Here is a 25,872-nt window from a genome sequence, read left to right as displayed (position 1 = left end):
TTTCATAGGTGGCGAAAGTAAAGACTGCCATGACATACACAGATAAGGAAACAGGCAAAATTAAATAAAATTTTAATTTCCCTCTTTTCTGAGGTTACAAATTATGAATGGCAAGACATCCAAGTAACCCCAGAAACCAAGTATATGAGCTGAGGACAAATCAGAAATGGATGCTTTTGAATTCTGGAAAGGGGCACTTGAAAATTCTAAGTCCAATACGAAGCCAGGGGACCAAATCTGGGGACTCACCCCCTCCTCTGTTCCACAAGGAAGGTAAGGGGAGACCAGAAACTGAAATTCTGAAATTCGACCTGAAGAAAATTTCCACACATATATCAGATACCAACTTGATATGTCATTATGTCATTAATATTATTTAAGCTGTTTTCTACTTATTAAGCCTCCATTATGACATCCTGTGATTAAGATTTTGAGCAAGAGTATTTGGCAGACTTAAAATGTCCTGAAGCCCAGGACTTCTCAGGGTGCTGGGAGACAGGGTAATAGTCTGTAACACAAATTACCCAGAGAACTCATGTTCTGAGTGTCATACTTCACATTGTAAAACACTCTTCATTTGCAAAATTATATTGGCCAACTTTGCCAAGAGCCTGATTCAGTGGATATTCACTATGATAAATTTAGCTCAAAGAAAATCTCATCCCTAGAGCTCCTCAGAAAATGCACATAGCTTGTTGAAGAATAAAGACGGTGGTGGTGGTGGTAAGGGAGGAAGAGAGAGGACAGAGAAGGTACATGTTATATACTCAGAAAAAAAAAAAAAAGCCACATGGGATAGAGAGAGTTACAATAAAAGGTGCACCTATGGTACTATTCTCCATCACTTTCATCAAGCAGTTTCTTCTAGTTCTCTCAGAAACTTTCCGTTTGCACACATGCATAAATGGGTATGTGTGTATGTGCATGAGCATCCTGATCCTCATTCCTTACAGATTCCATCTTTGCAAATTTTCCTACTCCTAAAATTTATTTGTGACCCCAAAATCCGTGTTCGATGGGCTCTCATGGTCATTTGTGGACACGAAAAAAGTGACCCCAAATCTGTCTCCTGATGCTGCATTCCTAACTGATACCGAAGAAGACAATTCTTTGCCTTCTTATGTCAACTCTCATTGTAAACAAGTGTCCTTTTCAAAGTCTATTTAATGCCATGTTTTTTTCACATTTTCATGGGGCTTTCTTTAGGAGGAGGGGGATGATTTCACTGTTCAAAAGGCTCCTAGTATACTGCTGAAGCACTTCCTAGTGTTCTTAAGTACAAGAAAGCTATGGTGTGCCTTCCAGCGAAAACACATGTAAGGTAAGCTTCATTTGGATATGCTATGAACTGGATATTAATGAACTGATTATATATTAAATAATGTATCTTAAAACAGAAACACGTAAAGAAAGGTTACTGGGGGCGCCTGGCTGGCTCTGTGGGTTAAGGCCTCTGCCTTCGGCTCAGGTCATGATCTCAGGGTCCTGGGATCGAGCCCCACATCGGGCTCTCTGCTCAGCAGGGAGCCTGCTTCCCCCTCTCTCTGCCTGCCTCTCTGCCTACTTGTGATCTCTGTCTGTCAAATAAATAAATAAAACCTTTAAAAAAAAAGAAAGGTTACTGATCAGCTGATGAAAATGTGACCAAAGGCACTAAGGAACCTAACCCTCTATTTCTGCTAGGAGCAATGACTCAGAATTCACTAACTCAGTATTTACAGAGACTTTATAAGTCTATAACTACCATGAATAATGAGAATCTTCTATATGGATGCATTTTTTTTCTAATTTACAAAAGTGAATACTTGTGTATAATATATGCACTTTTATACCCTGATTTTTTTCACTACTAATTCATTTTAGAAACCATGACATACCACGTCATGCATATTTACTTCCTTCTTTTCAAAGAATGCAATTTTCCCTTGGACAGTTTTGCCACTGTTGCTTTAACTAGTTGATAATGTCAGAATTCTATGTTGTTTCTGCATTTTTTTAATGATAAAACAATGCTTCAGGACACATTCCTATACTTACATGTTTGCAAACTACACAGATCTCTGAGTGAAAGAAAATTCTGGCTCCTGTAACAAATAATAACAGCTGCAACTGTCTTAGGAGCCATCAAACATTTTTAATAGATTGGTATTATCACATGGCGTGTGGATTTGGCCTGTGAGTTTGATGTGTCTGGGCAGCGGCTACAACACTGAGGATGTTTAACAACTGTCACATAATCAGACCCTTTTCCATAGGTAAGGCAGGGTTTAAGAACTAGAGGATCCCTTTATTTGAGTGCCAGGGTAAGTTGCTCTGCATTTGTGTGCAAATCTGCTCCACCACCAAAGGGAGGCCTTTGTAAAGTGCTCTTTATCTTGTGGCACCAAACCAACCCTCTTCTCAAGGAAAAATGCAAGAGCCATGTGTCAAAGAATCAAGCCTCTCCTTCTTTATCTGCCCCCCACTCCCTCCCCGTGTTTGAGTAATGAATGAAGCTCTGAGTAGTGAACAAAATAGCTCCGAATCAGGACCACAGTGAGGGGATTATGATGACTGAGAAAAATACTGTAGGTATTCAAAACCTCGGGAATAACTCAGGACACAAAGAATGGTTGATAAAAATAAATGAGAGCCGTTCATTTTCTCCAAGTGACTTCTCTGCTTCAAAAATTTCCTGGCCTACAAAGAAGAGCACATACAGTACACATCAACCTCTCAATGTACATATACAAGATTCATGCAAAAAATGGCCACTTATAGGCCAACAACTTTAAACAACTGCCAAAATTCTTTTGTTCTCATAATTCATTAATGAAACCATTAATTTTCTAAGGATAATATTAACCACAAAAAGTGTATTAGATATAGACAAAGAAATACCAGGATGGTGGAAATTAATTTTAAGTGTTTTTAAGCATTTACATAAAAAATATAATATAACATTAAAAAATATACTCTACTTGCAAAGCTGGAGAGGTACCTCATCTCTCTTGAAGTAGGGCAAGGGGTTTTCATCAGAAGTTAGGGTCATTTCATCCTGCTACTCTTGCCTATGTCTGACTGTCTTGGCCCTGGCTTTCTTGGGCAAATAAGCAGAATACTAGGCCTGTATAACATGGCAAATTTAAATACAGGTGTTTGGGTTCATTTGAATTTATGGATGAGTATAATGGTTAGCACTCTGGACTCCGAATTTATGGATGAACACATTTGCTTTCTACCAATGAATTCATCTAGTGAGATTGCTTGTGATTGGGGGTAGGGGTAAGAGAAGGAGAGAAAGAAAGAGAGAGCGAGGGAGGCTTTTGGAATCCTCATATGATGTTTATATGTGCTCTCTCCCACTTCCACTTACTCAAATTCTGGAGAGACTTCTCCCCAAATTTTGATATTTGCAAGAAACCACAGGGCTGCAACTGAAAGTACTATGTATTAGTTGGTTTCTGATTTGAGCTATTCATTTACTGGAGCCTTTAAAGAACAAGCCTATATACATAACAATTTCACCTAAAATTTTGGCATCTATTTTCTTTAAAGGTTTTACTTATTTATTTATCAGAGAAAAAGAGAAAGAGAGAGAGAGAGAGAGAGAGAGAGCGCAAGCAGGGGGAGTGGGAGAAGGAGAAGCAGGCTTCCTGCTGAGCCCAGAGTCTGATACAGGACTTGATCCCAGCACCCTGGGATCATGACCTGAGCCGAAGGCAGATGCTTAACCTACAGAGCCACCCAAGTGTCCCACAAGCCAATATACATTTTAGCCCCCAAAGAGTCCCTTTTTTTAGAATTCATCTTCTTTAGAAGAAAGGTCATAAAAATTAATACCTTTCTCTGGCATTTAGAAATGTATAAAAGAGAAATTTTTTTTTGTTAATATACATAGTGAAAGGGTGAAAATGCTTTTTAAAGATTTTTTATTTTTATTTTTTTTTATGTTATCTCTACCCCAATATGGGTCTTGAACTCACAATCCTGAGATTAAGCATGGCATGCTCCACCAACTAAGCCAGCCAGGTGTTGCTGAAAGTGCTTTTTTAAAAAGATTATTCTTCATAAAATAGTTGGACGAACAATAGTACCTGTAACGAAAGTCTATTCAGTTCTTAAAAAGCCATAGAGAACCTTCACCAGAGCAAGGTTAAGGCAGATCACAAGACCTAAAATTAAAGTCATTTCTGTAAGGGCAACAGGAAGGCTTGGCCCCCAGTCCTGCCTCTAACAGTAAGTGTTTGATCTTGTGCAAGCTACTTAACATTTTTGCAGGCTCAGTTTTCCCATCTAAAAAAAGGACAGTGAGTAGTCACCCCAAGGTCCTTCCAGCTCCAGAATCTTAGATTACTTAAGTATGTCAAATCAGTAGTCCCTGACAGTGTTTGCAAGTTTATGCTTCAAGAACATGCTTTTTACCCACGTATTCAAAAATAAAGAGGTCATAACATGTTTCTTGGTCTCTGAGAAAAATCCTTTTGTTCAAGCTTAGAGAGCTTGTACAGACAATGGGAAATTTCTGGTTGTCTAATCTTGGCACTAAATACAATGCTGTTGTAAAATAAGGAATATATTATGGTAATTCATTTATTCACTCATTTATTCATTAAACACATGTCTCACATGTACTTATTATTGCAGTAGCTCTTCCTCTGAAGAGGCTAAAAGACTATCTTTGGTTAGAAGTATAAAAACGATCATTATATGTGTGTGTTTGTGTGTGCGCGTGCCTGCATGAGCCCATGCCAGCAATTATATAAGGAACTTTCTTATATAAGGAACTTTCTATAACTTGCACATCTCCCCATTTACCATTTCCACATTTTTCAGATGGCTGATGCTTAGAGAGGTCAGTGGTTTGCCCAAGGTCACATACATGCTGTGTGTACGACTCTGAGAGCATTTCTCATTCCCTGGACACAGTTGCCAGCTCTGGGTTGTGGCTCCATCTGTTTTATAAACTTCCTCTGCACGCCACGGTTAGAGAGACTCTCAGAATCACACACACTGAGTCTTCCACCTGGTCATGCCAGACTCCATCAGAACCTCCCTGTTGTCAAGAAATCACCTTATTCATCTCTGATTGCTGCCTTGTCACAACCTAAACCTGCCATCCCAAACTTTTATTTACCATAAACCCCTATCTCTCTTCTTCCAGAATCTGTTCCTCTCAATTATGCTAATCTTTCCTCTTGGGTGGGTGGGTGGGGCTTTTGCTAGGTTTTTAACTTTTGTGTAGACAGACCTGCCGCAGCTTGGGGAAATAAAGAAAGGTTTAGTTTTACTAGCTTGTTCCCTAATCTACTATTCTCCGTCTCCCTTTATCCATTTAATTGTCAATTATGCAGCCTAATCTGTCTCCTCCTTTTCCCCTCCAAGCACTGTTTGGTGCCTTATCTCAAACTCTTTACAACTGCTTTGCACTTATCAGTATCTCTCTCAGGGACTGCAAGATTGCTTTCAAACCAGATTTCCCTGCTTCATGGGAAGCTCTCTGAATACCACCCTTTCTCCTGGAGTCCCCATTTCATACCTTCAGGGACCCCCCTACCCTGTAAATGCCTTTTGAGACAGTGATTGCTGTGCCTGCACCATAACTGGTTGTTGAGCTATTCTAGCCCTTTTTCCAGGATATGATTGCTTTCCCCCTATGATACTGGATGTCCTCTTAGCACATAGTGCTGCAAATGCTGTTCATACCTACGTAGATCACGGACTTTTCTTCTAGGTTCTGAGCCCTCCCCCTTTATCCTGGTTTTCTGCATTACCTCTCTTTTTACATGGACATTTTCATTTCTCTTCTTTATAAGCCACTCACTCCACTGAAATCCTTCTTTGAGCCTTGGTTCCCCTATGGATGCTATATTGCACTAGTCTTCCTCTTCTCTGTCCCTTTCACAAACCCCTCTTGCTCCACTTTTCTCCCCACACCCACATGCCAGTATTCCCTAAACCTCTCCTGCCACATTCTTCTCCTAACACCTTTAGTATTTCTTCATCCATCACCTCCACATTGGTTGCTAATGACCCTCAGTCTTTCCAAAAGCCCAAACAAGTAACGTGACCACTCATGCATCCTGTCTCTCCCTAAAACAGAATTAAGCAACTTCTGCTTAATCATAGTCACATTTGCTTGAAACCCTGAAACCTGCAATTATTTGAATTCTTTTGCCTACCAAAAGCTAATAAAGGACTAAGAACTCCAGTTCTCCTCTTAAATTCTACTCTCCCCTCCTTCACACTCTCAAAGTGAACACTCTGGGCCAGGCCCTGTCCTGCTACATATGTTGTCATACCACTCTTAGACACTAATTCTGAAGTAACCACTAGCTTTATGAGCGGCTCTTGAGGCAAAACAAAACACATAACAGATTTACTGTGAATAGGTCTTTTAAACTACTATCATGTGCTTTGCAAATCTATATTAAGACCTCAATGTGAAAAGGGACTTTGGACCAACAACTAACCAAAATAAATAAATACACACACACACACACACACACACACACACACATCTCAGGTAATTGCCTTTAACCTTTTTTGGAGGAAAAACATATGATCTCTCACCAATAACACTTGTGAATTATGATGTCTACCTCTGAATAAGAGGAATATTATGTTTTCTCCAGCACAGTGTGATAGTTTCTTGACTATTCTTGTTGAAGGTTGTCTAGGTTACCTCACTTAGAGCCATCTATAAACTAATTTTATTATCTACCTTTTGCCCCAAAGCCGGGAATAAAACTTCATATCCACAAGCTCTGGAAAATAGCTCTCGGCGGCATGACCCAACTAGTTCAGGAAGAGCAATTTGTGAAGTAACTCTCCTCAAGCCCAGTACTGGAACCAAAAGCTCTGGAGCCATGTAAGGGAATCTTTTCCACTTTCTGTGATGACTACTATTCCCTTCTTCTAAGAGAAGAGAATCATGGGCCACTGAAGCATGACCGTCAAATCAAACCAGTAGCCTGAATGACTGTCTAGAAGGCAACAAGACTGGCACAAACATGATGAATGGATATTCGCTTCTTTCCGTTTGTGTCTCCTGTCCTACCTTTGGAAGGTCTGCAGGACCATGTCAGTTTAAGATTACAATAAGACAGCATAATTAGGGTAGCTCATTTCTTAGGGCTGATTCTGAAATATCACATTGTATTTATCCCTTGGTGGATCTGAACCTAAAGGAATTTATCTGGCTTTCTTCTAAAGGAATAAACAAAAACATGATGCTAATTTGACTGTGCGAACTTGGTAAAATGTTGCCCCTAAACAAAGTGACTGTCATTTCTTCTAGTTGTCAAGGACCATAAAAGTAAGAGTAGATGCTCCTTGGGCTCAAGATCCCATCTTAAAGGTTATAAATGGGTTCCCTCAAAGTCTTATGCATTGCCACTCAGTTTCTCTACCTTTTCCATTTGATGAAGCAAAACAGAACTAGAGGATTTCGTCATATGGCATGGCAAATTCAAAACTAATTTAGCCTTGCCTTGTAATTTCTTAACCTGACTGCTTATCTAGTTCAGAAATAAATTTGAAGGTTCAGTTGTAGTCTTAAGGAGATGAGTGAAGAGACCTTAGAGATCACAATGAACACACATTCTTCCACTTACTGATCTTACCTTCATTGTGAAGTGCTATTTCACTAAAAAAGAGCCATTTCACCCAGAGAAAGTTGATAAAATGGGAAGCAGTATTTCCAAAGTGCTCCAAGGACATGATATGCCGTGGGCACTCAAAGACTGAATGAGTGAATGCAAGAATGAATGAATGAATGAATTCCAGACTCCATGGAAAACTGGGTATAATATTTTTCTTCCATGCACCAGAATAAATAAATTAACAATATTAGAAACTTCTAATATACTGAAGTATATATACTATATACTGAAGATAGGCATTTCATTTGATTTAAAAAAAATTTTTTTTAAACAAGCTTTTGATTTACATTATTGTTCTTCAGCCATTTTGGAGAGAAAAAAAAAAATAACATTCCTAAACAAAGTGTTATGAAGCAGCATTGATTTCTTTTCTATTTTTAAAAATAATCTGGCGCAAATTAAACATACTCAGAATGTTTTATTAACTGGAACATTTAGTTTAACTAGTTTAATTACTACTCTTTGAAAATTACTATGATCAGTGGGAACTCCTATGTTTGGTCTTTGTGTGGGAATGCCCTGAGCAGAACACCCACCTGCACAGGCGATTGAACACCCAACTCCAAAATTTCCCAAGAGGTCAAGAGAACTGGCAATCAGCAGTTCTTTATTTGGTGATCCTGGCGTTTACCTTGTAAATTGCTTCAATAGCAGCAATAGCTAAAAGCCTCTGGAAAAGGGCCAACCTTTGCTTTTATCCCAAGTCAATTCAGAGAAACGGTTTTTGTAGCTCAGTAAATAGTAAGCTAATATCCTTCTGGAGCAAAAATTCCTTGAGAGAACAGGTTGTGTTTTATTTCCGTTTAGGCCTTGTAGTTCCTACTCAGGTCCATACACATAGCATGAGGTCAGGTTATTGAACAAACACTGAAGAATTATGTCCTAACTTTACAAATCAGAAAGCTGAGAAATGTATCCAGCAACTTAAAACACAAGGAAAAAAGTCCGAATTCTCAATTCCATCCAGTCCTAGATTCACTCGGGTGTGAGAGAAAACGGGACCCCTAAAATGTTCCCATTCTATGAAAGGCTGTGGAAATAGCATTCACATAGTCTATGCTTCGGAAAAATTTCCAAGTAAGAAAAAATACAGGTGGTCTTCTATCTCATATATATACTCCTAGGACACTTGGATTTTGAGTCTATGCTTTAATCTCCCAATTAAAGAAAAAACTATTGCTCTCTTTTGCCAAATTATAGATCTATTTCTTGGCTCAATGAGTAAGGAAACCCCTAATGACTGTAGCAGTCTATGTGTTAAATGATTTTAAGTTAACTACTATTCAACTATATGTTACAAACAGATTTAGACTTCTTTAACATAACTTTTTCTGTAATAATTCCATCTGGAATAAAACTAATTTTCAATTTATTTCTCAACTATATATAGTGGTCAGTTTCCAAAATGGAAAATAAGATTTAAAAAAAAAAAAACTATTTACTATATATCTATCTGAATATATCCAGATTTCAGAAATAATAAGTAGATATTAGAAAACCTCAGGGCAATTTTAAGACCTCACTCTCTTATTTGCTAAGAAATCTAAGCTTAACTAAAGCTCCAAGAAAAGAGAAATTCTCTAACCCTCAACATCTTTCTGGAGGCCTCTGTTAATTACTGCAGCACGATGTGTAAATTAGGTAGCCCAGTCTACTTATGCAGTGCACTCTTGGAGCTTGTACGCAATTACAGGGTCAATGCAGCTCCTGATTAAGAGCAGACATAAGAGGAAGAGAATTAAATTATACAACATGGCATAAAGACATGTGCAAAAATGCCATTCCAGAAAGATAGATGCATAGAGAGGAAGGAAAAAGCAAAAAACAAAAAAACTAGGAGTAGTTTAATTGGGGGGAGAAGGAGAAAAATGGGACAAATGGGAGAGAGAAAAGAAGAAATGTCCAGGGGGAATAAAGTATATATTAGAGGAAAGGCAGAGGGAAGCATGGAGGAGAAATGAAATCTATTTATATCGGCGTGAAGAAAACAAGCGTATTGTATTTATTAAAGAAAGAAAATCCTATAAGATAGGTTTGGAGAAAATGGTTCTATGTTCAGCTATTATGAAACTTCAAAGAAGCAAGTTCTGTTATTTCAAAATGAATCTTAGGTATTCTGCGGTGAAGGTATAAATTAGAAATTTAATATTCATAGGAAATGGTGCTAAGAAGTTATAACAGCAATTTGGGTCTTCAATACAAGTTGCTGTACAATTTAAACTAGAAGAAGTTAAAATTCATGTTTGGAAAAAACAGATTATAAGATTCAAATATTCCTATTGATAGCAACAGGCAGGGTGAATTTCAATTAAAAATAAGCAATGAAAATCTGGGAAATACAAAAGAAGATACTTTGGTTTCTTTAGACAGAAGTTATTTGTGAAGAATTTGATAAATGACCTAATTTGAAGACAGTGCAAAAATGTAATTAAGGGCTAAAGTAAATGGTCCAAATAATAAAAGCTATGGGAGCTTAATAAAAGTAAGGAAATAAGTCAGAACTATCAAGAAAAACTTTACGGAAAAATTACAACTTGAGCTGGTTAGAACTTGAAGACACAGAAACAAACGTTCTGAGTATTACTAAATTATATGTAATTCTCTGATAGTAGGCCATAAGGGATTTTAACTACTGTTCATTTTCTTCAACACATATTTGTTGATATGTTGTGCATATACTATATCATTAAGAGCGATCTATATGAGACCCAAAAGCAGTTTTTACAATTACGCTATCTGACATGAGGAGCCCTGGGTCCACAGTATCATCCCAATCAAGATATAGTGGTTAACATGAGCTTTCATGGTACAAAGCCCTATTCTGTCATTAGTTCAGTGGCTGGCCTCAGACAGATTACTGAGCTTCTCCCCACCTCAGTATTCTGATCTGTTGAAGGGAGACGATTAATACTAATAGTTTTTAGGGCTATTCTGAGGGTTAAAAGAGAAGATGTGCATAAAGCATTTAGAACAGCATCCAGCACATAATCAATAATTAAAATGACTACTGGGGATGGTAAACAATCTTCTTTCCTATAACTTTTCCTCTCTTGCTTTCCCCCATAGTCTTGTATTTCCTTCCAGTTAGTGTTCCCATCTCTCTTCTTATATTCTTGCTAAACTAACTGAATGCATGGCTTACATTTGCTGTTTCCTCTCTTCAGTTCTGACTCATTTCTCAATTAAGAGCATTCTGACTTCTGTCCTAACCACTTCACTGAAAGTGGACAATTGGTAAGTTTACAAAATCACGGAGGACTTCTACATTGCCAGACCTAATGGCAACTCCATGGTCCTTATCTTACTAAATCACTGTCTAATTTCATAGTTGACTGCTTTTTGGAATATATCCTTGGTTTCCATGACCACCTGACCATCTTTTTGTCTAGTGTTGCCTTACACCTTGCTGTCTATCCCATTTAATGCTCCTTATTTCCTCTGCTTACCCTTTACATGCTGGTATTCCTCAGGTTTCCATCCTTCAGCTACTGCCCTGTCTCTTTACATGCAGTCCTTATATTTTTAACTTTTATCTACACTTTTACATCTTTTAAATTTTATTCACAGCTGCTGGAAATACATAGCTGGAAGTTCCATTCTCAAAAGGCTCAACATAGCCAAAGCTAAATTCATTTTATCACCCCCTAACATTCCACTCACCCTGTTGTTCCATCTGTTTTTGTGATCTCGTTTAATGGCCCCCACTATCTAGCCAACCACCCAAACAAGGAATTAAGAAATAATAAATCTGTCTCTTTTCCTTGTTTTCCACAATTTACTACGTCATTAATATATTTCAACTCCATCATCATGTTTTTTTCTCCATCTTTACCACCATTACCCTAATTCGAGTCCAAATTATCTCTTGCCCAAGTTGAAACAACAGTTTCAAAAGATCTTCTACCTCCAGGTTTGTTCCTTTCAAACCAGCATTAATAGAGCTGACAGAGTTATCAGTCTAAAATGGAAATCCAGTATCATTATTACCTGCCCAAACCCCACCTACCTCAAAGACTGCCTATTACCTACAGAATAAAATCCTCAGCCTCTAACATGGCAATATAGCTCCCCCACTACGTTATTTCTATTTTTCTCTCTAGTTTCAATGCCACCATGCCAAGTGTGATTATACACATATATAATATATATGATGCTGTAATACTTTGATGGAATATTATTATGTCTATTTCACAGATTTAGCAGAGAATATTGGCAGTAACTTATTCATAGTCATCAAATCTGTAACACTGATAACTGAACCCAAATGTAATATTCCCTAATGGAATTTCCTTGAGGTCAATGGCCAGCCACATCATTCCCTTTTTTGAAACCATCAGCATACAGCACATTAACTGATTCCCATAAGGACTATTAATTAAATATCATACTGAACTGACTATAAAAAAAAAAGAAAAGAGAAATAATAACAGGACTGTAAAAGATCATCCTGCCACTGACTGAAGGAGTAGAGATTCTAGAATTACCTCACTGGCAAATGGAAGCTATGAACACTATCACTGAGTTTGTAAAAAGTGTTCATACTCACTGAAATAGCTTTCAAATTACGATATAATCTCCATATTGCCAAGAGTAACTAAGATTCTTTTTATTTTAAATTGCATTTTATTCAAATGTCTTATTTACTTTTAGAGGAGCAAAAATAAATGTAAATATTTGCATTAGCAAGTTCTCTGTTAAATGATACTGTGTGTATATACATATTGTATGCAGTTGTACATGTGGAATATGTGTGTGCATATATATACATATATAAAAGTTCAAACTATTTTTAAGTTTAGAGTTAGATGACTTCAGGAACATCTAGGAAACTCATTCTTTGGACAAACTGATAACAAAGGATCGAAAGAATAAGCCAGAACTTTGAGACCCATCAAAGAATTTCAGTACTTATGAAAAAACCCAGTTGTATGGCCAATCTGTCTCCCAGGTTGCAACAAAATAAAACTTCAAATGGCATACTTGTAAATAGTTGAAGAAAAGGAAATTAAAATGGAAACATCTACAAGTCATTAAACATAACTCTGAACTGCGGCTATTCAACAATTGGACTTTAAGTAGTTTCACACCACTGGGCTAGGATAAAACATGCTCTGCCAGCATTTTCATCTGCCAAAATAGCCATTTGCAATTAAAAATTAAAACTGGCACCATTTCTTCGCAAGCAATTATCAAAAGGCTGCTGGCAATCTTCCTTGTTTATAGTGTTTCCTATATCAAGACTTCATTCCATTTTGAAACGTTCTTTTCTTAGATTTTATTTCTTTTAGGCCATAATATTCCCAATACTCAATTTTTTAACACTTTCAACACTTCTAATTTTAATATGATCCTCAAATGTTGCAGTATTGTTTAAATTTCAGAAAATAAACTGATTTGAAGAATATATGTAGCACTCTATGTTACCATATTAGCAAGGTATAAAGCAGTAAAGCTTGCATAAGCCCTCTCTCTATATATAAGGGAAGTAAGTGATTTTTTAAAATTCTGAATAGTATATATATATAAATAATAAGGTCATTCATAGGTCTATTGAGTCCTGACACAGGGAGTTACCTATACTGTAAAATCTCATTTTCCACCAGGAAACTAGTGGTATATTTTGGAGACTGGGGGTAACAGTAAGTGAATCAATCTGTATGTATGAGCATCTTCTATGTAACACAACTGTTCTAGGCACTGGTGATATGGCAGAGGACAAGATGGAAAGAGTCCCTGCCTCAAAGGAATTGGGTAGAGACAGGCAACAAACTATTCCTCCTCCAAGTCGAGGAGGGATATCTTCTGTTAACTCTTTAGAAAGATCAATTTGGTTACATGTGGCACACAGGCCTTGCCAGGAGTTGGGAGTAAAGTTAAAGTGACCATTTAGGAGGTAGTCCTGCAGATCAAAAATTAGGAAGGGAAATGATTAAAAAAAAAAATCAGATACCTTCTCATTACAAATACATTCTCCCTTTATGATAGAATATCAGATAATCTGTAGTATCTTCCACCATCTTGGCTGGATCACAGACACTGGACATGGATGTGCCCATTTCACAGATAAAGATTTGGAGACTCAAGAAGGTGAAATGGCTTATTCCAATTCACAAAGCTAATTAGTGGGAAAGCTGGAAGCAAAGTAATAGACTCCTACTTCTAGCCCCCATATCTTTCTCCTCAAAATGAATCATCAGTATCTTCTAAGAAAATCAAAAAGATTTAGTAGTTCCATTAGCTTTAGTTGACTCTGAAATGCCTCTGTTAAAGGCTTCTAAGAAATTTTATTTACTTACTCATTAACCAAGCATTTACTGAGGGTGTACTAAGTACAGTGCATCATGCTAGGTGCTTGGGATTCAGAGATAAGTAAAAGATTTTCTGTGTGGGAAGTTTGCCCTCCTGTGGGAGAGCCAGACCAAGTAGCTCACAGTGAAAACATTGGGACAAGCACCATCACAATGACATCCTGAGGTGCCATGGAACTTTAAGACAGAGGGCACCTCTTTATTCTGGCGGTGGGGAGATGTGCCTAAGAAGAAGCGATCCTTAACCTGTGTTTTGAAGAAACAGTGGGAGTTAGGCAGAGTGCACAGAATGGCAAGAATTAAAGGAAACAGCACGAGCAAAGGCACAGCGGTGAGACACAGGATGGAGTAACTGAGTAAGGTTGGAGCCCAGAAAGTACATTAGAGGTGAAGAAAGAAAGATGGACAGAGGCCATGTCATAAAGTATCTTGTGTACTGTCCAAGGAATTTGGTTAACTTACACTATTGTCTCCACTTTCCCAACTCTTAACCTTCCCCGATTCACTTAATTCACATTTATGACCCTCACCACAAAGATTATAGGCAAGGGGATGATATAATAAGATTTACATTTTAGAGAAAACACTACGGTGCCAGGGTGGAAAGCTGGAAGGCTGAGAACAGAAGCTGGATAATTAAGCAGGGGAATATTACAAACAATCCAATGGAGGGATACTGAGAACCAGAGGGGGATAGTAGCAGCAGCAAAGGAGAGAAGGCAATAGATATGAAAAATATGTACAAAGTGAATACACAGAATTTAATGATCATCTGGATGGCCAGCAGGAGCAAGTATGACAAAAATAAAGGCGTCAAGGATGACTTGCAAGTTCTTACCTTGGGTGACTGGACTATTTCTTCTAGTTTAAAATATCTATAACTTCTGATCCACAGCATTTTACTAGGCAAAGATATAGTGGACAAAATGAGAAGCTATGTATTCTGCTGCCCTGTTTCCTATGCCAGAGCCACATTTGTTGCATCAGTGCAAATTTATATACGAAGCCCATCAGGTATTCTACTATCACCATTATTCTTCTAAACTTTTCCCAAAAAGAAGATGAATTTTAGATGGACAAACAACCTTCAAAGAAATACATCACCTCATATTTGAATAGCTCATCTATTAAACTGAAGAACAGCTGAAGACAGGAAATGAGGAATCACAGCTGTCTGGTAAATCCTAAAGAACAGTAAGGGAACAGACTCTTCTAATCCCCTCTAATTTACAAAGACTGGAAGAAAGTATTTAAAGTAGGTCATCTCTTGCTCTTGCTAGACATCTCATCAGTAGATTAGGATATTTACACTTGAAAATACGTTTTATACCATTAAAATACCATTATAATAATGATTTTTCCGTATTTAACAGAAACTTTTCTTTACCTGAAACATAACTTTAAACATATTTTTCTTGCTTGTTGGCAGTGAAAACACGGATCGACCATGTAAATCCATCCCTAAAGTACCTCATTAATCACTTGTGCACTTGCTCTTGGCAAGAACCTTAATGTGCTACAAAAACTGCTATTAAAGTAAGATTTGGGGATTCCCATGCTGGCAGGGAATTAGTTAGTTACACTGCTTTAGAAATTGTTTCATATAATTTTATTATTAATGGTCTTGTTAGACTTACAGCTCAGAGTAACTATCCTTTATTTATGTAATGTGTAAAGTCCAGTTCTAAATAAACTATAAGTAGCAATTGCAAAGATGGCTCGTCCCTCAGAGTGGGCTACAGATGTGTAGAATCCTCCCAGAAGACGAGGAAGACACTCCCTCTTCCTCCTAATGTGAATCTAGCACCCCTATCTAATTAATCAAGCATTACAGTTTCAGACTCTAGAAATATATAAAGCAAAACTTCCTACCAGCACATGATATTGACAAGCTAATTTATTTCATATCTACCACTAAACCTATTGATGGGCTGATAAAGGCTGGTGAGCAGAGAATTATCTAAACTTGAGTCTTTTGAAAAATCATTTGTTAAAAATTTTAAATTCTGTATGGGCATAAAAACCATCCTCATATTGAAAAGAAAATGTTATATTACAATAAATCCTCATTCATGTTCAAGGGCAAAACTTAGGAGATGCAAAGCATGAGCATCAGCTAAAAAGCTCCCTCTATCTCCAAATATACAGTGCCTAATATACCAAAAATTAAAACTCACAAATGGCATCATATTATAAACTCAAACCTACAAATATTCTGAGCATACTCTTGTAAAAAAAAAAAAGTCATTCTCTGTACAGTATATATTTTGCTGCCAAACTGAGCATAGATTATTGCTAAATGCTTTAGTAGATCTTGAGACATTAAAATAATTTATCAGGCTCAATAGGTAACAGGATTAATTACTTGTATCAACTCTATATGTATCAAATCAGGACAAACATGAAAAGAATATGTAGTGTTTCTCTATGCCTATCATTTATTACAGTAACAACATCTAAATCAACGTGAATCTTACATTATGTGAATAGTAAAAGATATGCCCCTTGATGTAATAATGATGCTACACAACGTTCTCCTTGTGTACACTGTAAGATGGAAAGTTGGCTGGAATATTCTACCTAATGCTACATATTCACATCAATCTAAGACTGTAAAATTTTCCAGACACCAGAGCCCCACGGATTGTAGACTCCACCAATTTCCTGACTCCTACGTGGTCAAATTCCAAGTTCACCTATTTACAAAACCAGCCCCTTCTTCCATGTTATTTCAAAAGAGCTTCTGGTGTTGAGGCCAATCCTCCATTCCAGGTGAGAGCTATGTTTGGATGACATGCCTCATTTCTAAAAGAAACCTAGTTCATGTGTTCAAAACCTATTTTATTAGGAAACGAGGAACGGAATAGTGAATGCTTACAACTTTTCTCTACAGATCTCCTAAGACTGGTGTCTTTATATTTCATTTTAACGTAAAGAAGTGGGGGGGGGGACCTAAAAAAAGATGAAAAATTTTGAAAAAAAAAAGAAATAATTAGACAGATATAACGGAATCAAAAACTACCTTAAAACATCCAGATAAACCTAACTCTAACAGGAGACTGAATGAATGGACTTTGTGGGAAAAACAGTAGTAAACTTTTAAAGCCACTGAAAGGTTTTAAATGCCTAAGGGAAAAATAAACATTTGCTTCCAATCATTTTCTCATTAAGCATTCTCTGCTAGATGAAGAAGCGAAGGCTTACTTACACTACTTATACACACACACTTTGACTCAGAGGCACAAATGCCTACCTACTTAACCCACTGGCTGATCCCTGTCCCAGGTGGCCCGTTTGCGCGTTTGCTATTGCACTTTGCCCGGGGTTCCTGAGCCCCAGGCTCACCATTGGCCTCTGCCACCGCGCGGGAGCATCACCTCGCCCCGCCCAGCTCGCCTTTTCTAGACTTTGGCCACCTCTGTGGCAGGAAGGGCTACACGCACTGACAGATTTTCCGTTAGCGGTGGAGGTGGTGGCGAGGCGTGTTTCCGGGCGCATTTAAAACCTAGCTGCTCTCGCCACCAAGTAGCAGCTTCCCCAGCTCCGCCCCCGGCTGAGGACCCAGCCCTCCGTTTCTCCTCTCACCACCCCGTCCAACCCTGCCATCACCTCCTAACCTCTCCAATACACTCTCACAAGCCTCACACGGGCGCACGTCCTCCCTTTGCCTTTCCCAGCTCCCGGGCGCCCCTCGCGGTTGAAATTTACGTATCTCGGGACCTAATCGCTCCCAATTATCCGCGCAGCCCGAGTCCCAGGTCTGCCTGGCTCTCGCCTTCCGTGCCTAAAACTGCGGGGCAGCTGATTGGGTGTGTTCGGGGAGACGGCTGAATCTGTAGAGGTGGAGGAGGTGGGGCTGAGGGAGGTAGAAGGCTCTAGGAGGAAGACCATAAACACGTGCAAAGAAATAAAAGCCACCACGTGTGCGCGCGCGAGTGTGTGAGAGAGAGAGAGAGTGTGGGCACGCGCGCGCGCCGGGCCAGGGCGTGGGCGCGGAGCGCGTCCCAGGGGGCCAGGCATACAGACCCCCTGTAGCGGGCGCGGCGGGGGGCGCGCGGGGGCCGCGGGTACTCACACGAACGCGTGGTAGATGAACGCCCAGCCGCGGGGTCTCTCCAGCACGTTGTAGAGATAGTTCTGCACCCGCCGGTACTTGACGTTGCGCCGGCAGCTCTGGCTACTGGTGTAGGAGAGCGGCTTCCCCAGTAGGCTCATCCGGGCCCCCTGCTTGCCCCGGCGGCTCTCCTTCAGGCCGCCGCCGCTGCCGCCGCCGCCGCCAAGCGCGGCCGCGCGGGTGCCCAGCAGCAGCAGGCCGTCGCCCCTGGCGGCGGCTGAGTTCAGCAGCACCCTGCCCCGGCCCGACTCCACATCCTTCATGCCGCTGCCCAGGCGCCCCCCGCCCGCCGCCGCCGCCGCCGCCGCGCCGCTCTTCACCCAGAGCCCGGCGGCGCCGCCCTCCTCTCCTCCCGCGTGGTGGCGGGGCATGGCATCACCACGGGCACCGCGAGGGGGGCGCCAGTGCCTGTGGCGGGGGCAGCGGCCTCATGCGCGCGGGCGGGTTTCGAGGAGGAAGCCGCGGCCGACGGAGAGCCCGCCGGCCCGCGACCTCCGAGATAGGGGCGGGGAAGCAAGCAGCCAGCACACTGCCGGGGCTTCGGGGTGGGGGCGGAGAGGGGTGTGCGAAGGAGGCCCAATTTCTAGCAGTCTTTAGCTCCAAATTCGAAATCAGAACCTGTTCGGGGCGTCACTTTGAGAGGGTTTCTCTCGTCCCCTCTTATTCCCGCAGCTATCACTCCCTCCTCCTCAAGTGCCCCCAGGGCTGGACCAGCCGAGTGCGGGGCGCTCTGAGGCGCGCTCCCACGCGCGCACACCCAGCTCCAGGCTCCCCCTTTCTTCTCTCACTCGATTCCCCACGCCCAGACTGCGTCCGCCCCCTCCCCCTGAGAGGCTCGGAAGCCCCTCTCCTAGGAGCGACTTTGGTTTCGTTCTCTCGGGGGCTTGGGAGCTGTCCGTAAGGTAAGTCGGCCTCGTGCCCTGAGGAGAAACTGGAGACGCAGTTCTCTGCTCACTCCGGCCGCTACGACGCCGCGCCAGGTCCTGCCATCCTTGCGCAAGGGGTGTGAGCGGGAACGGCCCTGCCCTGCCCGCCCTGCCCTGCAGGTACCAGCCGCTCCCCGGGCGCGTGGGGCGACGCTGCCGGCAGTGGCGCTGGGATCCCCGCACAGCTGGAGGGTCCCTGCTAGTTCAGTGTGCCGACCCGCAGGACACGACTCCCAAGCGGGAGAGGCGGGAAGCGGGCATCTCCCCGCGGCTCACGCCAGCTTTCGGGCTGTGACTTTCCATCCCAGCATCAGGTAGCCAGCCCTCGAGTAACTGGACATCCTTCTTCGCCCGGGGGATGGAGGGTGGAGAGAGCATAAAAACTACAAAGTGGCTCCTCGGCGGGCGGTTAACGAGTCGCCCCGGGTCTCCGCCTGACAGCGGCGCGAAGCGAACTGGGTTCCCTTGGTCAAGAAATTTCCATTTAAGTCCGAAAAAGTCATAAAACTGTTAAGTCTCGGCGGTGGCAACGGCGGGCCCAGCGTCTGGGAGAAAAATCCCGGGGGGGGGGGCAGGGAGCCCAGGACACCAGCTTCTCGGGGTCCTCACGCCACCTCTGTAGGCTGTACCTTTACACCGTGAGAGACGTGTGGCGACTTAGGACTGGCTGAGTCTCCCACCGCCTCTGACACTCTGGCGCCCCAAAGCGTGCGCGCCCTTGGCGAGGAGGGAGGCCACGGTGCCACTGGCTTCGGCCTCTGGCCTTCAGCAACACTGCGTTATAAAGCACAAGCAGTTAAACCTCACAGCCAGTGAGGGAAAACTGAAAGGAAACCAGGCTTGGGAACTTCCAGCAGCGTGGACTCCCCCACCCCCCACCGCACCTCACCAAAATACGAAAGAAAATAACCACCAAGTTAAACTGAAGGAAAAACTTAAGGTTCCACCACAAAGCCAGAGCAAGTAGTGATTTCCTTCTAGAAGCCTGAAACCGGGGCAATACTAAAGCAAAGTCTTATTTCAGCTGTCTCCGCCCCTCAGAGATACTCTCTCAATTCCCTCCAGCACACACACCCACGCCCGCGGCAGCTCCTTTCTGCCTGGGGCAGTAGCTCCATTAAAAGGCGTTACTTTTACTTTGTATCGTTATCGCTATTTGCGTGAAGCCCTCACGTCGGCTCCCGGTCACCCGCAGGACCCTGCTTCCCTCCCTCCTTCTCTCCCTGCCTCTCCGTGGCGGGCACTAGCTCTGAGTCGCTCGATGCAGCTGGCCGCGGTGCCACGTGACTGTGCGCCGAGCACCAATACCCAGAGTCACTCTCTTTTTTTCTCCTAATACACTTCACACCCACGCACTGTGGAGGTGCGAGAGATTGCTCCGTGCCCTGCTATTCGAGGCAGATGCAGAGAGCGCCTCGGAGCAAGCTCTCCAATCCTGAAACAGCACGAGACCCTAGCTGAGGGTGGGGGGAGTTTGCTGTTGCTATATTTAGACTCCCCGCGGAGTTTCTGTGCAGGGACTTTCAGGGTGAAAGATCTAGAGACTTAAAATGACGCGTGTGCACGCTTTAAACTTGAATATCTTGGCTATTCTGCAGGCAAGAAAATGAAAACCATTTCCTCTTAACCAAACGATTTTCCTTCTTGCAAACTTTGACCACCACCACTGGGTAGGTCAGGATCACTTCCACTTCAAATGGTGCAACTGGGCCCTGCGTCCAGGCAGGAAGTTTGGGGAAGGTGGAACATGGACACGGTTCTTCTAAAGTAAAACTGCTGCTTCATTTCCTAGTGATATTTTCCTGGTGATGCAGCAATAATATCAGTGAAAACGTGATGTTGATTAAGCAAATGACATGAAACTTAAAAAAAAAAAAAAAAAACAGATCCAATGATATGTAGCTGTTTAGAGCTGGTTTCTTGGTGGTTTGCACCGTGGGTTCTTCTAGGGTAACCTCCAGTTAGAGAGCTAGCCCAGGGAAGGAGACCTGCCCAAGTGTTCACAGCAGGTTAGTATGAGAGGATTGCTGGGAATTCAGAAATTTCACCTCCCAGTTCAGTATCCCATCAAGAAGGCAGTCTTTATCTCCAGCTGAGTTATGTACATAAGAGTACATGGTTTTATTTCAATGTGTCTGTCAGCTACCATTCGGAAAAGAGGCATTTAGTTACAAGCCCTAACCTTCCTGCCCTTGCATATTCTGGAAGGAAAAGCCAAGTGAGGCTGCAAGGCCTCTTCTACCAGATTTTCTGTGTGTACATTGCTTCCTTTACTACCTATTAATTTCCCCCAAACACAGGAATTAACTGTGGGGAAAACAAAGTATTGTCATCAAGCTTTTTCTGTTTTTGTACCTTTGAATACAGATGTTGCTAGGAAACTGCTTTTTATTTTGCTGAAATATTAAAATCCAGATATCAGAAGAGAAGATGGCATATTGTGCAAAGTAGAACAATATAGGGAATATTCTGTGCATAACAATTATATTAGAGCATTATTAAGAGAGATAGAAGGCAAAAGACAATACTTTTTCCTAAGGTAAATGTTCATTCCTACTGTAAAGTGTGAATTGATTAGCCTTCCCTAATCTTTGGAGGTGGGTTTGCTTTTAACCATTCAATCTCTATAAATTGTAAAATGCCTGCCTGAAATTTGTGACCTTAGAAACTTGGGTTCTCTGAAGTCTATATGGAGATGGTTTCGACTGAAAGTAGTTACCAGAAATATTTTATTTCAGTGTGTTTTCTAGCCCACTGTATTTTAATTCTGAAGGGTACTCTGAAATAACACTATTGAAAATTCCATACAAGAGCTAGGAGATAAGGGCACCCGGATGGCTCAGTGGGTTAAAGCCTCTGCCTTCGGCTCAGGTCATGATCCCAGGGTCCTGGGATTGAGCCCCACGTTGGGTTTTCTGCTCAACGGAGAGCCTGCTTCCCTTCCTCTCTCTATGCCTGCCTCTCTGCCTCCTTGTGATCTCTCCCTGTCAAATAAATAAATAAAATCTTAAAAAAAAAAAAAGAGTTAAGAGATAGATGCCTAGGAAAGACTTTTCAGACAGAACAACTAGATCTGAAATGGTCTCACAAAATGCCTGTGATCCCATTACTATCCTGTCTTTCCTTTTTCTTCATGAATTTCCATTTTTTTTATGACTTTCCATTTGCCTCAGCCCAACCCCCTCAACATACTTTCCCATCTTCATGGTTCGTATCAGCTAGTGAATGATACAAATGCCACTTTTTAGTGATGTGGATACACTTTGATCCAGTGTGAGATTCCTGCGTCAACCATAGTAGTTATAAGTAGAATCCTCAAACCTTAGAGCAAAAAGGAAATTTACTGAGGAAGAAATAGAAATCCATTTTTGCCTGCTGTTCAGTGACTTGCTCAAGGCTTAGCTATTTGTCTTAGAAGCCTAGAGGTATAAGTGAAGTCCCCTAACTCTTGACTGGAATGCCCTTTCAGCTATACCATCATTTTCCTTAGCTTTTATTTCCCTCCTATCAGATCATAACCAAACCAATAAGCATAGCAAGTATAATTGCACTGTTAGGTATCTTATTATAACCATTGGTTACTTCCTCTTATTATTTTTAATGTATTAAATGTATTGTGTACCGCAGCACCATTTCTAGTCAATCAAGTATTCTTACCTGTAATAGATTTGACATTAAGCTTCTCAAAATGTTTCTCCAACAATCAGAAATTAATCAGAGAACTCAAGGCAACATCAGAGATCATCTGGGCCTAGCCAGAGTACATGAAGATTCTAACACAGTAGAGAACCCAACTCTGCCCTACACAATGGATGAGTACAGCCCTTTCAGAAAGCTTCTGCTGCAAGGATGAAGAAAGGCTATAGGCGGACTCTACGTGGGTATGAAGAGAGGCTGGTAGGAGAGCAGACAAAGAATAGGAGAAAGACTAAAAAAGGTGCAACTAATCAAAATTTGTTTTCCTAGGAATTATTAACATAATTTGCTAAAAACCACTGTCAAAGAAAAATAATATTTAGCAGATGTTACTATGCACTGTGATTCACAAGAATTGTTTTATTTGATTCTGACAATAGCCTCACAAGTAAGCACTGCACTCATATCCAATTTATAGGGGAAGAAACTGAGGTGTAGACAAGTTAATACTTTTTCAAAACTAACAGTAGTTGAGCCAGGACCCAAACTTATGGGTATTTAATAGAAAAACAAAAAGCTAGATTTTAAACTGCTAAACTATATCAACTTTTGAAATAAAAAGCTTAGGCTAATGTGTGTTAATAATTTTGACAGTTTCTCCTTCCAAAAAAAAGTACTGGCAAGTTTCTATTAGTTGTTTTAAAACAGGATTTGGGGTTTTATTCTAAATATGGAAATAGCCTCAATATTCCTCTTCACTATACCTTCAGTAAGAAGGGCTTCCTTTCATAGATACTTTTTTCTACTGAAAATTTTAAAACAGTCACTAATCTTGTAGTATCAATTTCTTGACATTGTATTTACATTGTGATCTTTTTCCTAATTCTACCTTCCCTTTTATTCATAAAACTGTTGTGTTTGAGTTATAAAAGTGCCTGATTTCATTTTTTTCCGACATATTAGTAATGGCAGCAATACTTTCAGCCAACTACTTAAGCTCTTCTTTCTGAAAGTAATTTGAATACAGCTATTTGATCTTTTAAAGATCCATATATTTAGAAACTGTTAAGAGATTGATACAAAAGGATAACATCTTTAGGCTAGTGTACTGGAAAATTCTGTTATAATTCTGTGCCCCCTAGTGGCACTTGCATTTTACCAAGACTTTTTCAAAGAGGAATAAAGAAGGCATCCTTTATGAAATCTCCCCAAACTTAACTTTTTTCAACAACCAGTCATTAATTTCAGGTGCTATGCTAGCTGGAATTCGTACAGAGATGATAAACAGTCCCTAATCTTATGACGTTCATGGTCTAGTCAGGGAAACGGATAAACGGGCAAGTAACTCTAACATGGTGATGAGTTCACAGAGGTTTGCAAAGGATGTTATGGAAGCTACAGAAGGTTTCCTGAAGAATGCAATAGCTGAGCTAAGTCTTGAGGAGTACCTGCACTTCTGTGAAGACATGAAAGCATGCTATTCAAAGAGAAAATACTCGAGAAAATGTGAAGTCTAGAGAGCTGATTGTGCTTTGAGAATAACAAGCAGATAGATTCTACTGGAGCCGAAGGTGCTTTCAAAGGTGAGACTGGAAGGAGGAGGACAGAGAAGTAAGGCAGTGAGGTACTATGTGTATGTATGTGTGTGTGCGTGTGTGTATATGTGTGTATATATGTGTGTGTGTGTGTATATATATATATATATATATATATATATATATATGTTATATGTTGGGATCAATTACCTTAGAAAACAGATTGTCTTAAAAAGGAAGAGGCCTGAGGACCCAATGCTGTGAGCATGATCATTTAGGGCCAGTCAGGGTATGGAAAAGCAAGAGAGAAGAAAATAGAAACAGAGAAAGCGGAGTGACTACAGAGAATCAATGCCACCATAGCCAAAAAGGAAGCTTCAAGAGAGAAAAGTTGGAAAGAGATCAAATAAGACAAAGATTTTGGATTTGGCAACAAGAAAATCATTTGAAGAAGACTGTTTCTGTCTTTGTTTCCTTGTGGAACTTCAGAAATAGGAATTTGGTCAGAGTGGGCAGAGAAAGAATTCAGAGATAAGGGAGTGGAGATAATGAATAGGATAAGAAAGAGGCAGCAGCAAACAGGGGATTTGGGTTTGAGGATGGTTCTAAACAAAACACAATGTCAACTCATGTGAGACTTGAATGGCCATCATGCCACTCCCATAGGTCTTGTGGCTGATTCTGAACAGATATTTGGATAGGACAACTGAGCTGCCATTTTGACTGGCAATATTTTACTGACAATTTTGAGGTCTGAGGCAACTTGGACAATTGGACAATTTTTATTGATTCTACTTATTACTTTTATAACATTTTAAATAAAAACTATCATTTTTTATTTCTAACACATTCCATTATTTCATTTTTTATTTCTAACATATACCAAAAGGTCCAATTTAATAAATATGCATTTTTTCGTGTTTAGTTTCACCTAGAAGGAAAATGCATGTTGGATAAAGAATATATTTTTTGTTTGATTTTATTTATAAGGAAAGGCTGAGGAATTGACCAGATCACCTAAGAAAATCTATCTATCTAGTTATTGTTATATAGTTATATATATTTAAAAGGCTGATATTTCTTAAATATTCAACACAGTTTTCAAACCATGCTGCTTTTTTTGTTTAAAGGAGAGATAATAACATGTGTATCAGAAGGCTTTTGTGATGATTAGATGAAATAGCTTATGTTAAGGCCTTAGCATAGTTAATAGTCAATAAATACTAACTACTGTTACTACTAACATTCATGCACATCAAGATTCACCTTATGTTCAATTTTTTACTTAGGCTACAATTTGAAAATAATAGCTGAATAATTTTCTGAAATATTATCTTTTATAATTTTTAACATTTAAAAGAAATTTACCACATAGATATATGAACTTGCGATGTTCAAGGCAACCTTCATAAGACTACAGGCTGATTTTTTAGCAGAAGCTATGAAGGCCAGAAGGTAGTGGCATGATATATTCAAAGTGCTAAAAGAAAAAATTCCAACAAGGAGTATTCTACCAGATAAAATTATTCAAAGTTGAAGAAGAGATAAGGAGTTTACATGACAAGCAAAAACTAAAGGAGTTCATCACCATTAAATTATCCTTACAAGGAATGTTACAGGGACTTCTTTAAGCTGAAAAGAAAGGGTGCTAATTAATAACAAGAAAACATATGAAATAATAAATCTCAGTGTAAAGATAAATATATAGTA

The 25,872-nt window shown here is 40.4% G+C and overlaps 1 protein-coding gene and 1 long non-coding RNA gene across 5 annotated transcripts in view; both read right to left on the bottom strand.

Moving 5' to 3' along the window:
• The window catches only part of KCNQ5 (potassium voltage-gated channel subfamily Q member 5), a 539,086-nt gene extending 518,858 nt beyond the window's left edge, over positions 1–20,228 (bottom strand). For 2 of the 4 annotated variants that reach the window (XM_032340463.1, XM_032340464.1), the window contains exon 1: positions 18,027–20,228. In XM_032340463.1, the coding sequence (XP_032196354.1) occupies positions 18,027–18,436 (410 nt within the window). In that variant the 5' untranslated portion in view covers positions 18,437–20,228. The remainder of the gene's footprint in view (positions 1–18,026) is intronic. The other 2 variants (XM_032340465.1, XM_032340466.1) reach the window with 1 other exon arrangement.
• On the bottom strand, positions 1,819–18,020 carry LOC116588838. Its single transcript, XR_004285108.1, has 3 exons — positions 17,569–18,020; positions 4,798–5,035; positions 1,819–2,679 (listed from the first exon to the last, which is right to left on the bottom strand). It is a non-coding gene; the product is annotated as an uncharacterized LOC116588838 (long non-coding RNA).
• Positions 20,229–25,872: the final 5,644 nt, after the last annotated feature.

Source organism: Mustela erminea, chromosome 4 (genome assembly GCF_009829155.1).
Source record: "Mustela erminea isolate mMusErm1 chromosome 4, mMusErm1.Pri, whole genome shotgun sequence".
In the NCBI taxonomy this organism is placed as follows: Eukaryota; Metazoa; Chordata; class Mammalia; order Carnivora; family Mustelidae; genus Mustela; species Mustela erminea.
This window is presented reverse-complemented; position numbering and strand designations above follow the sequence as displayed.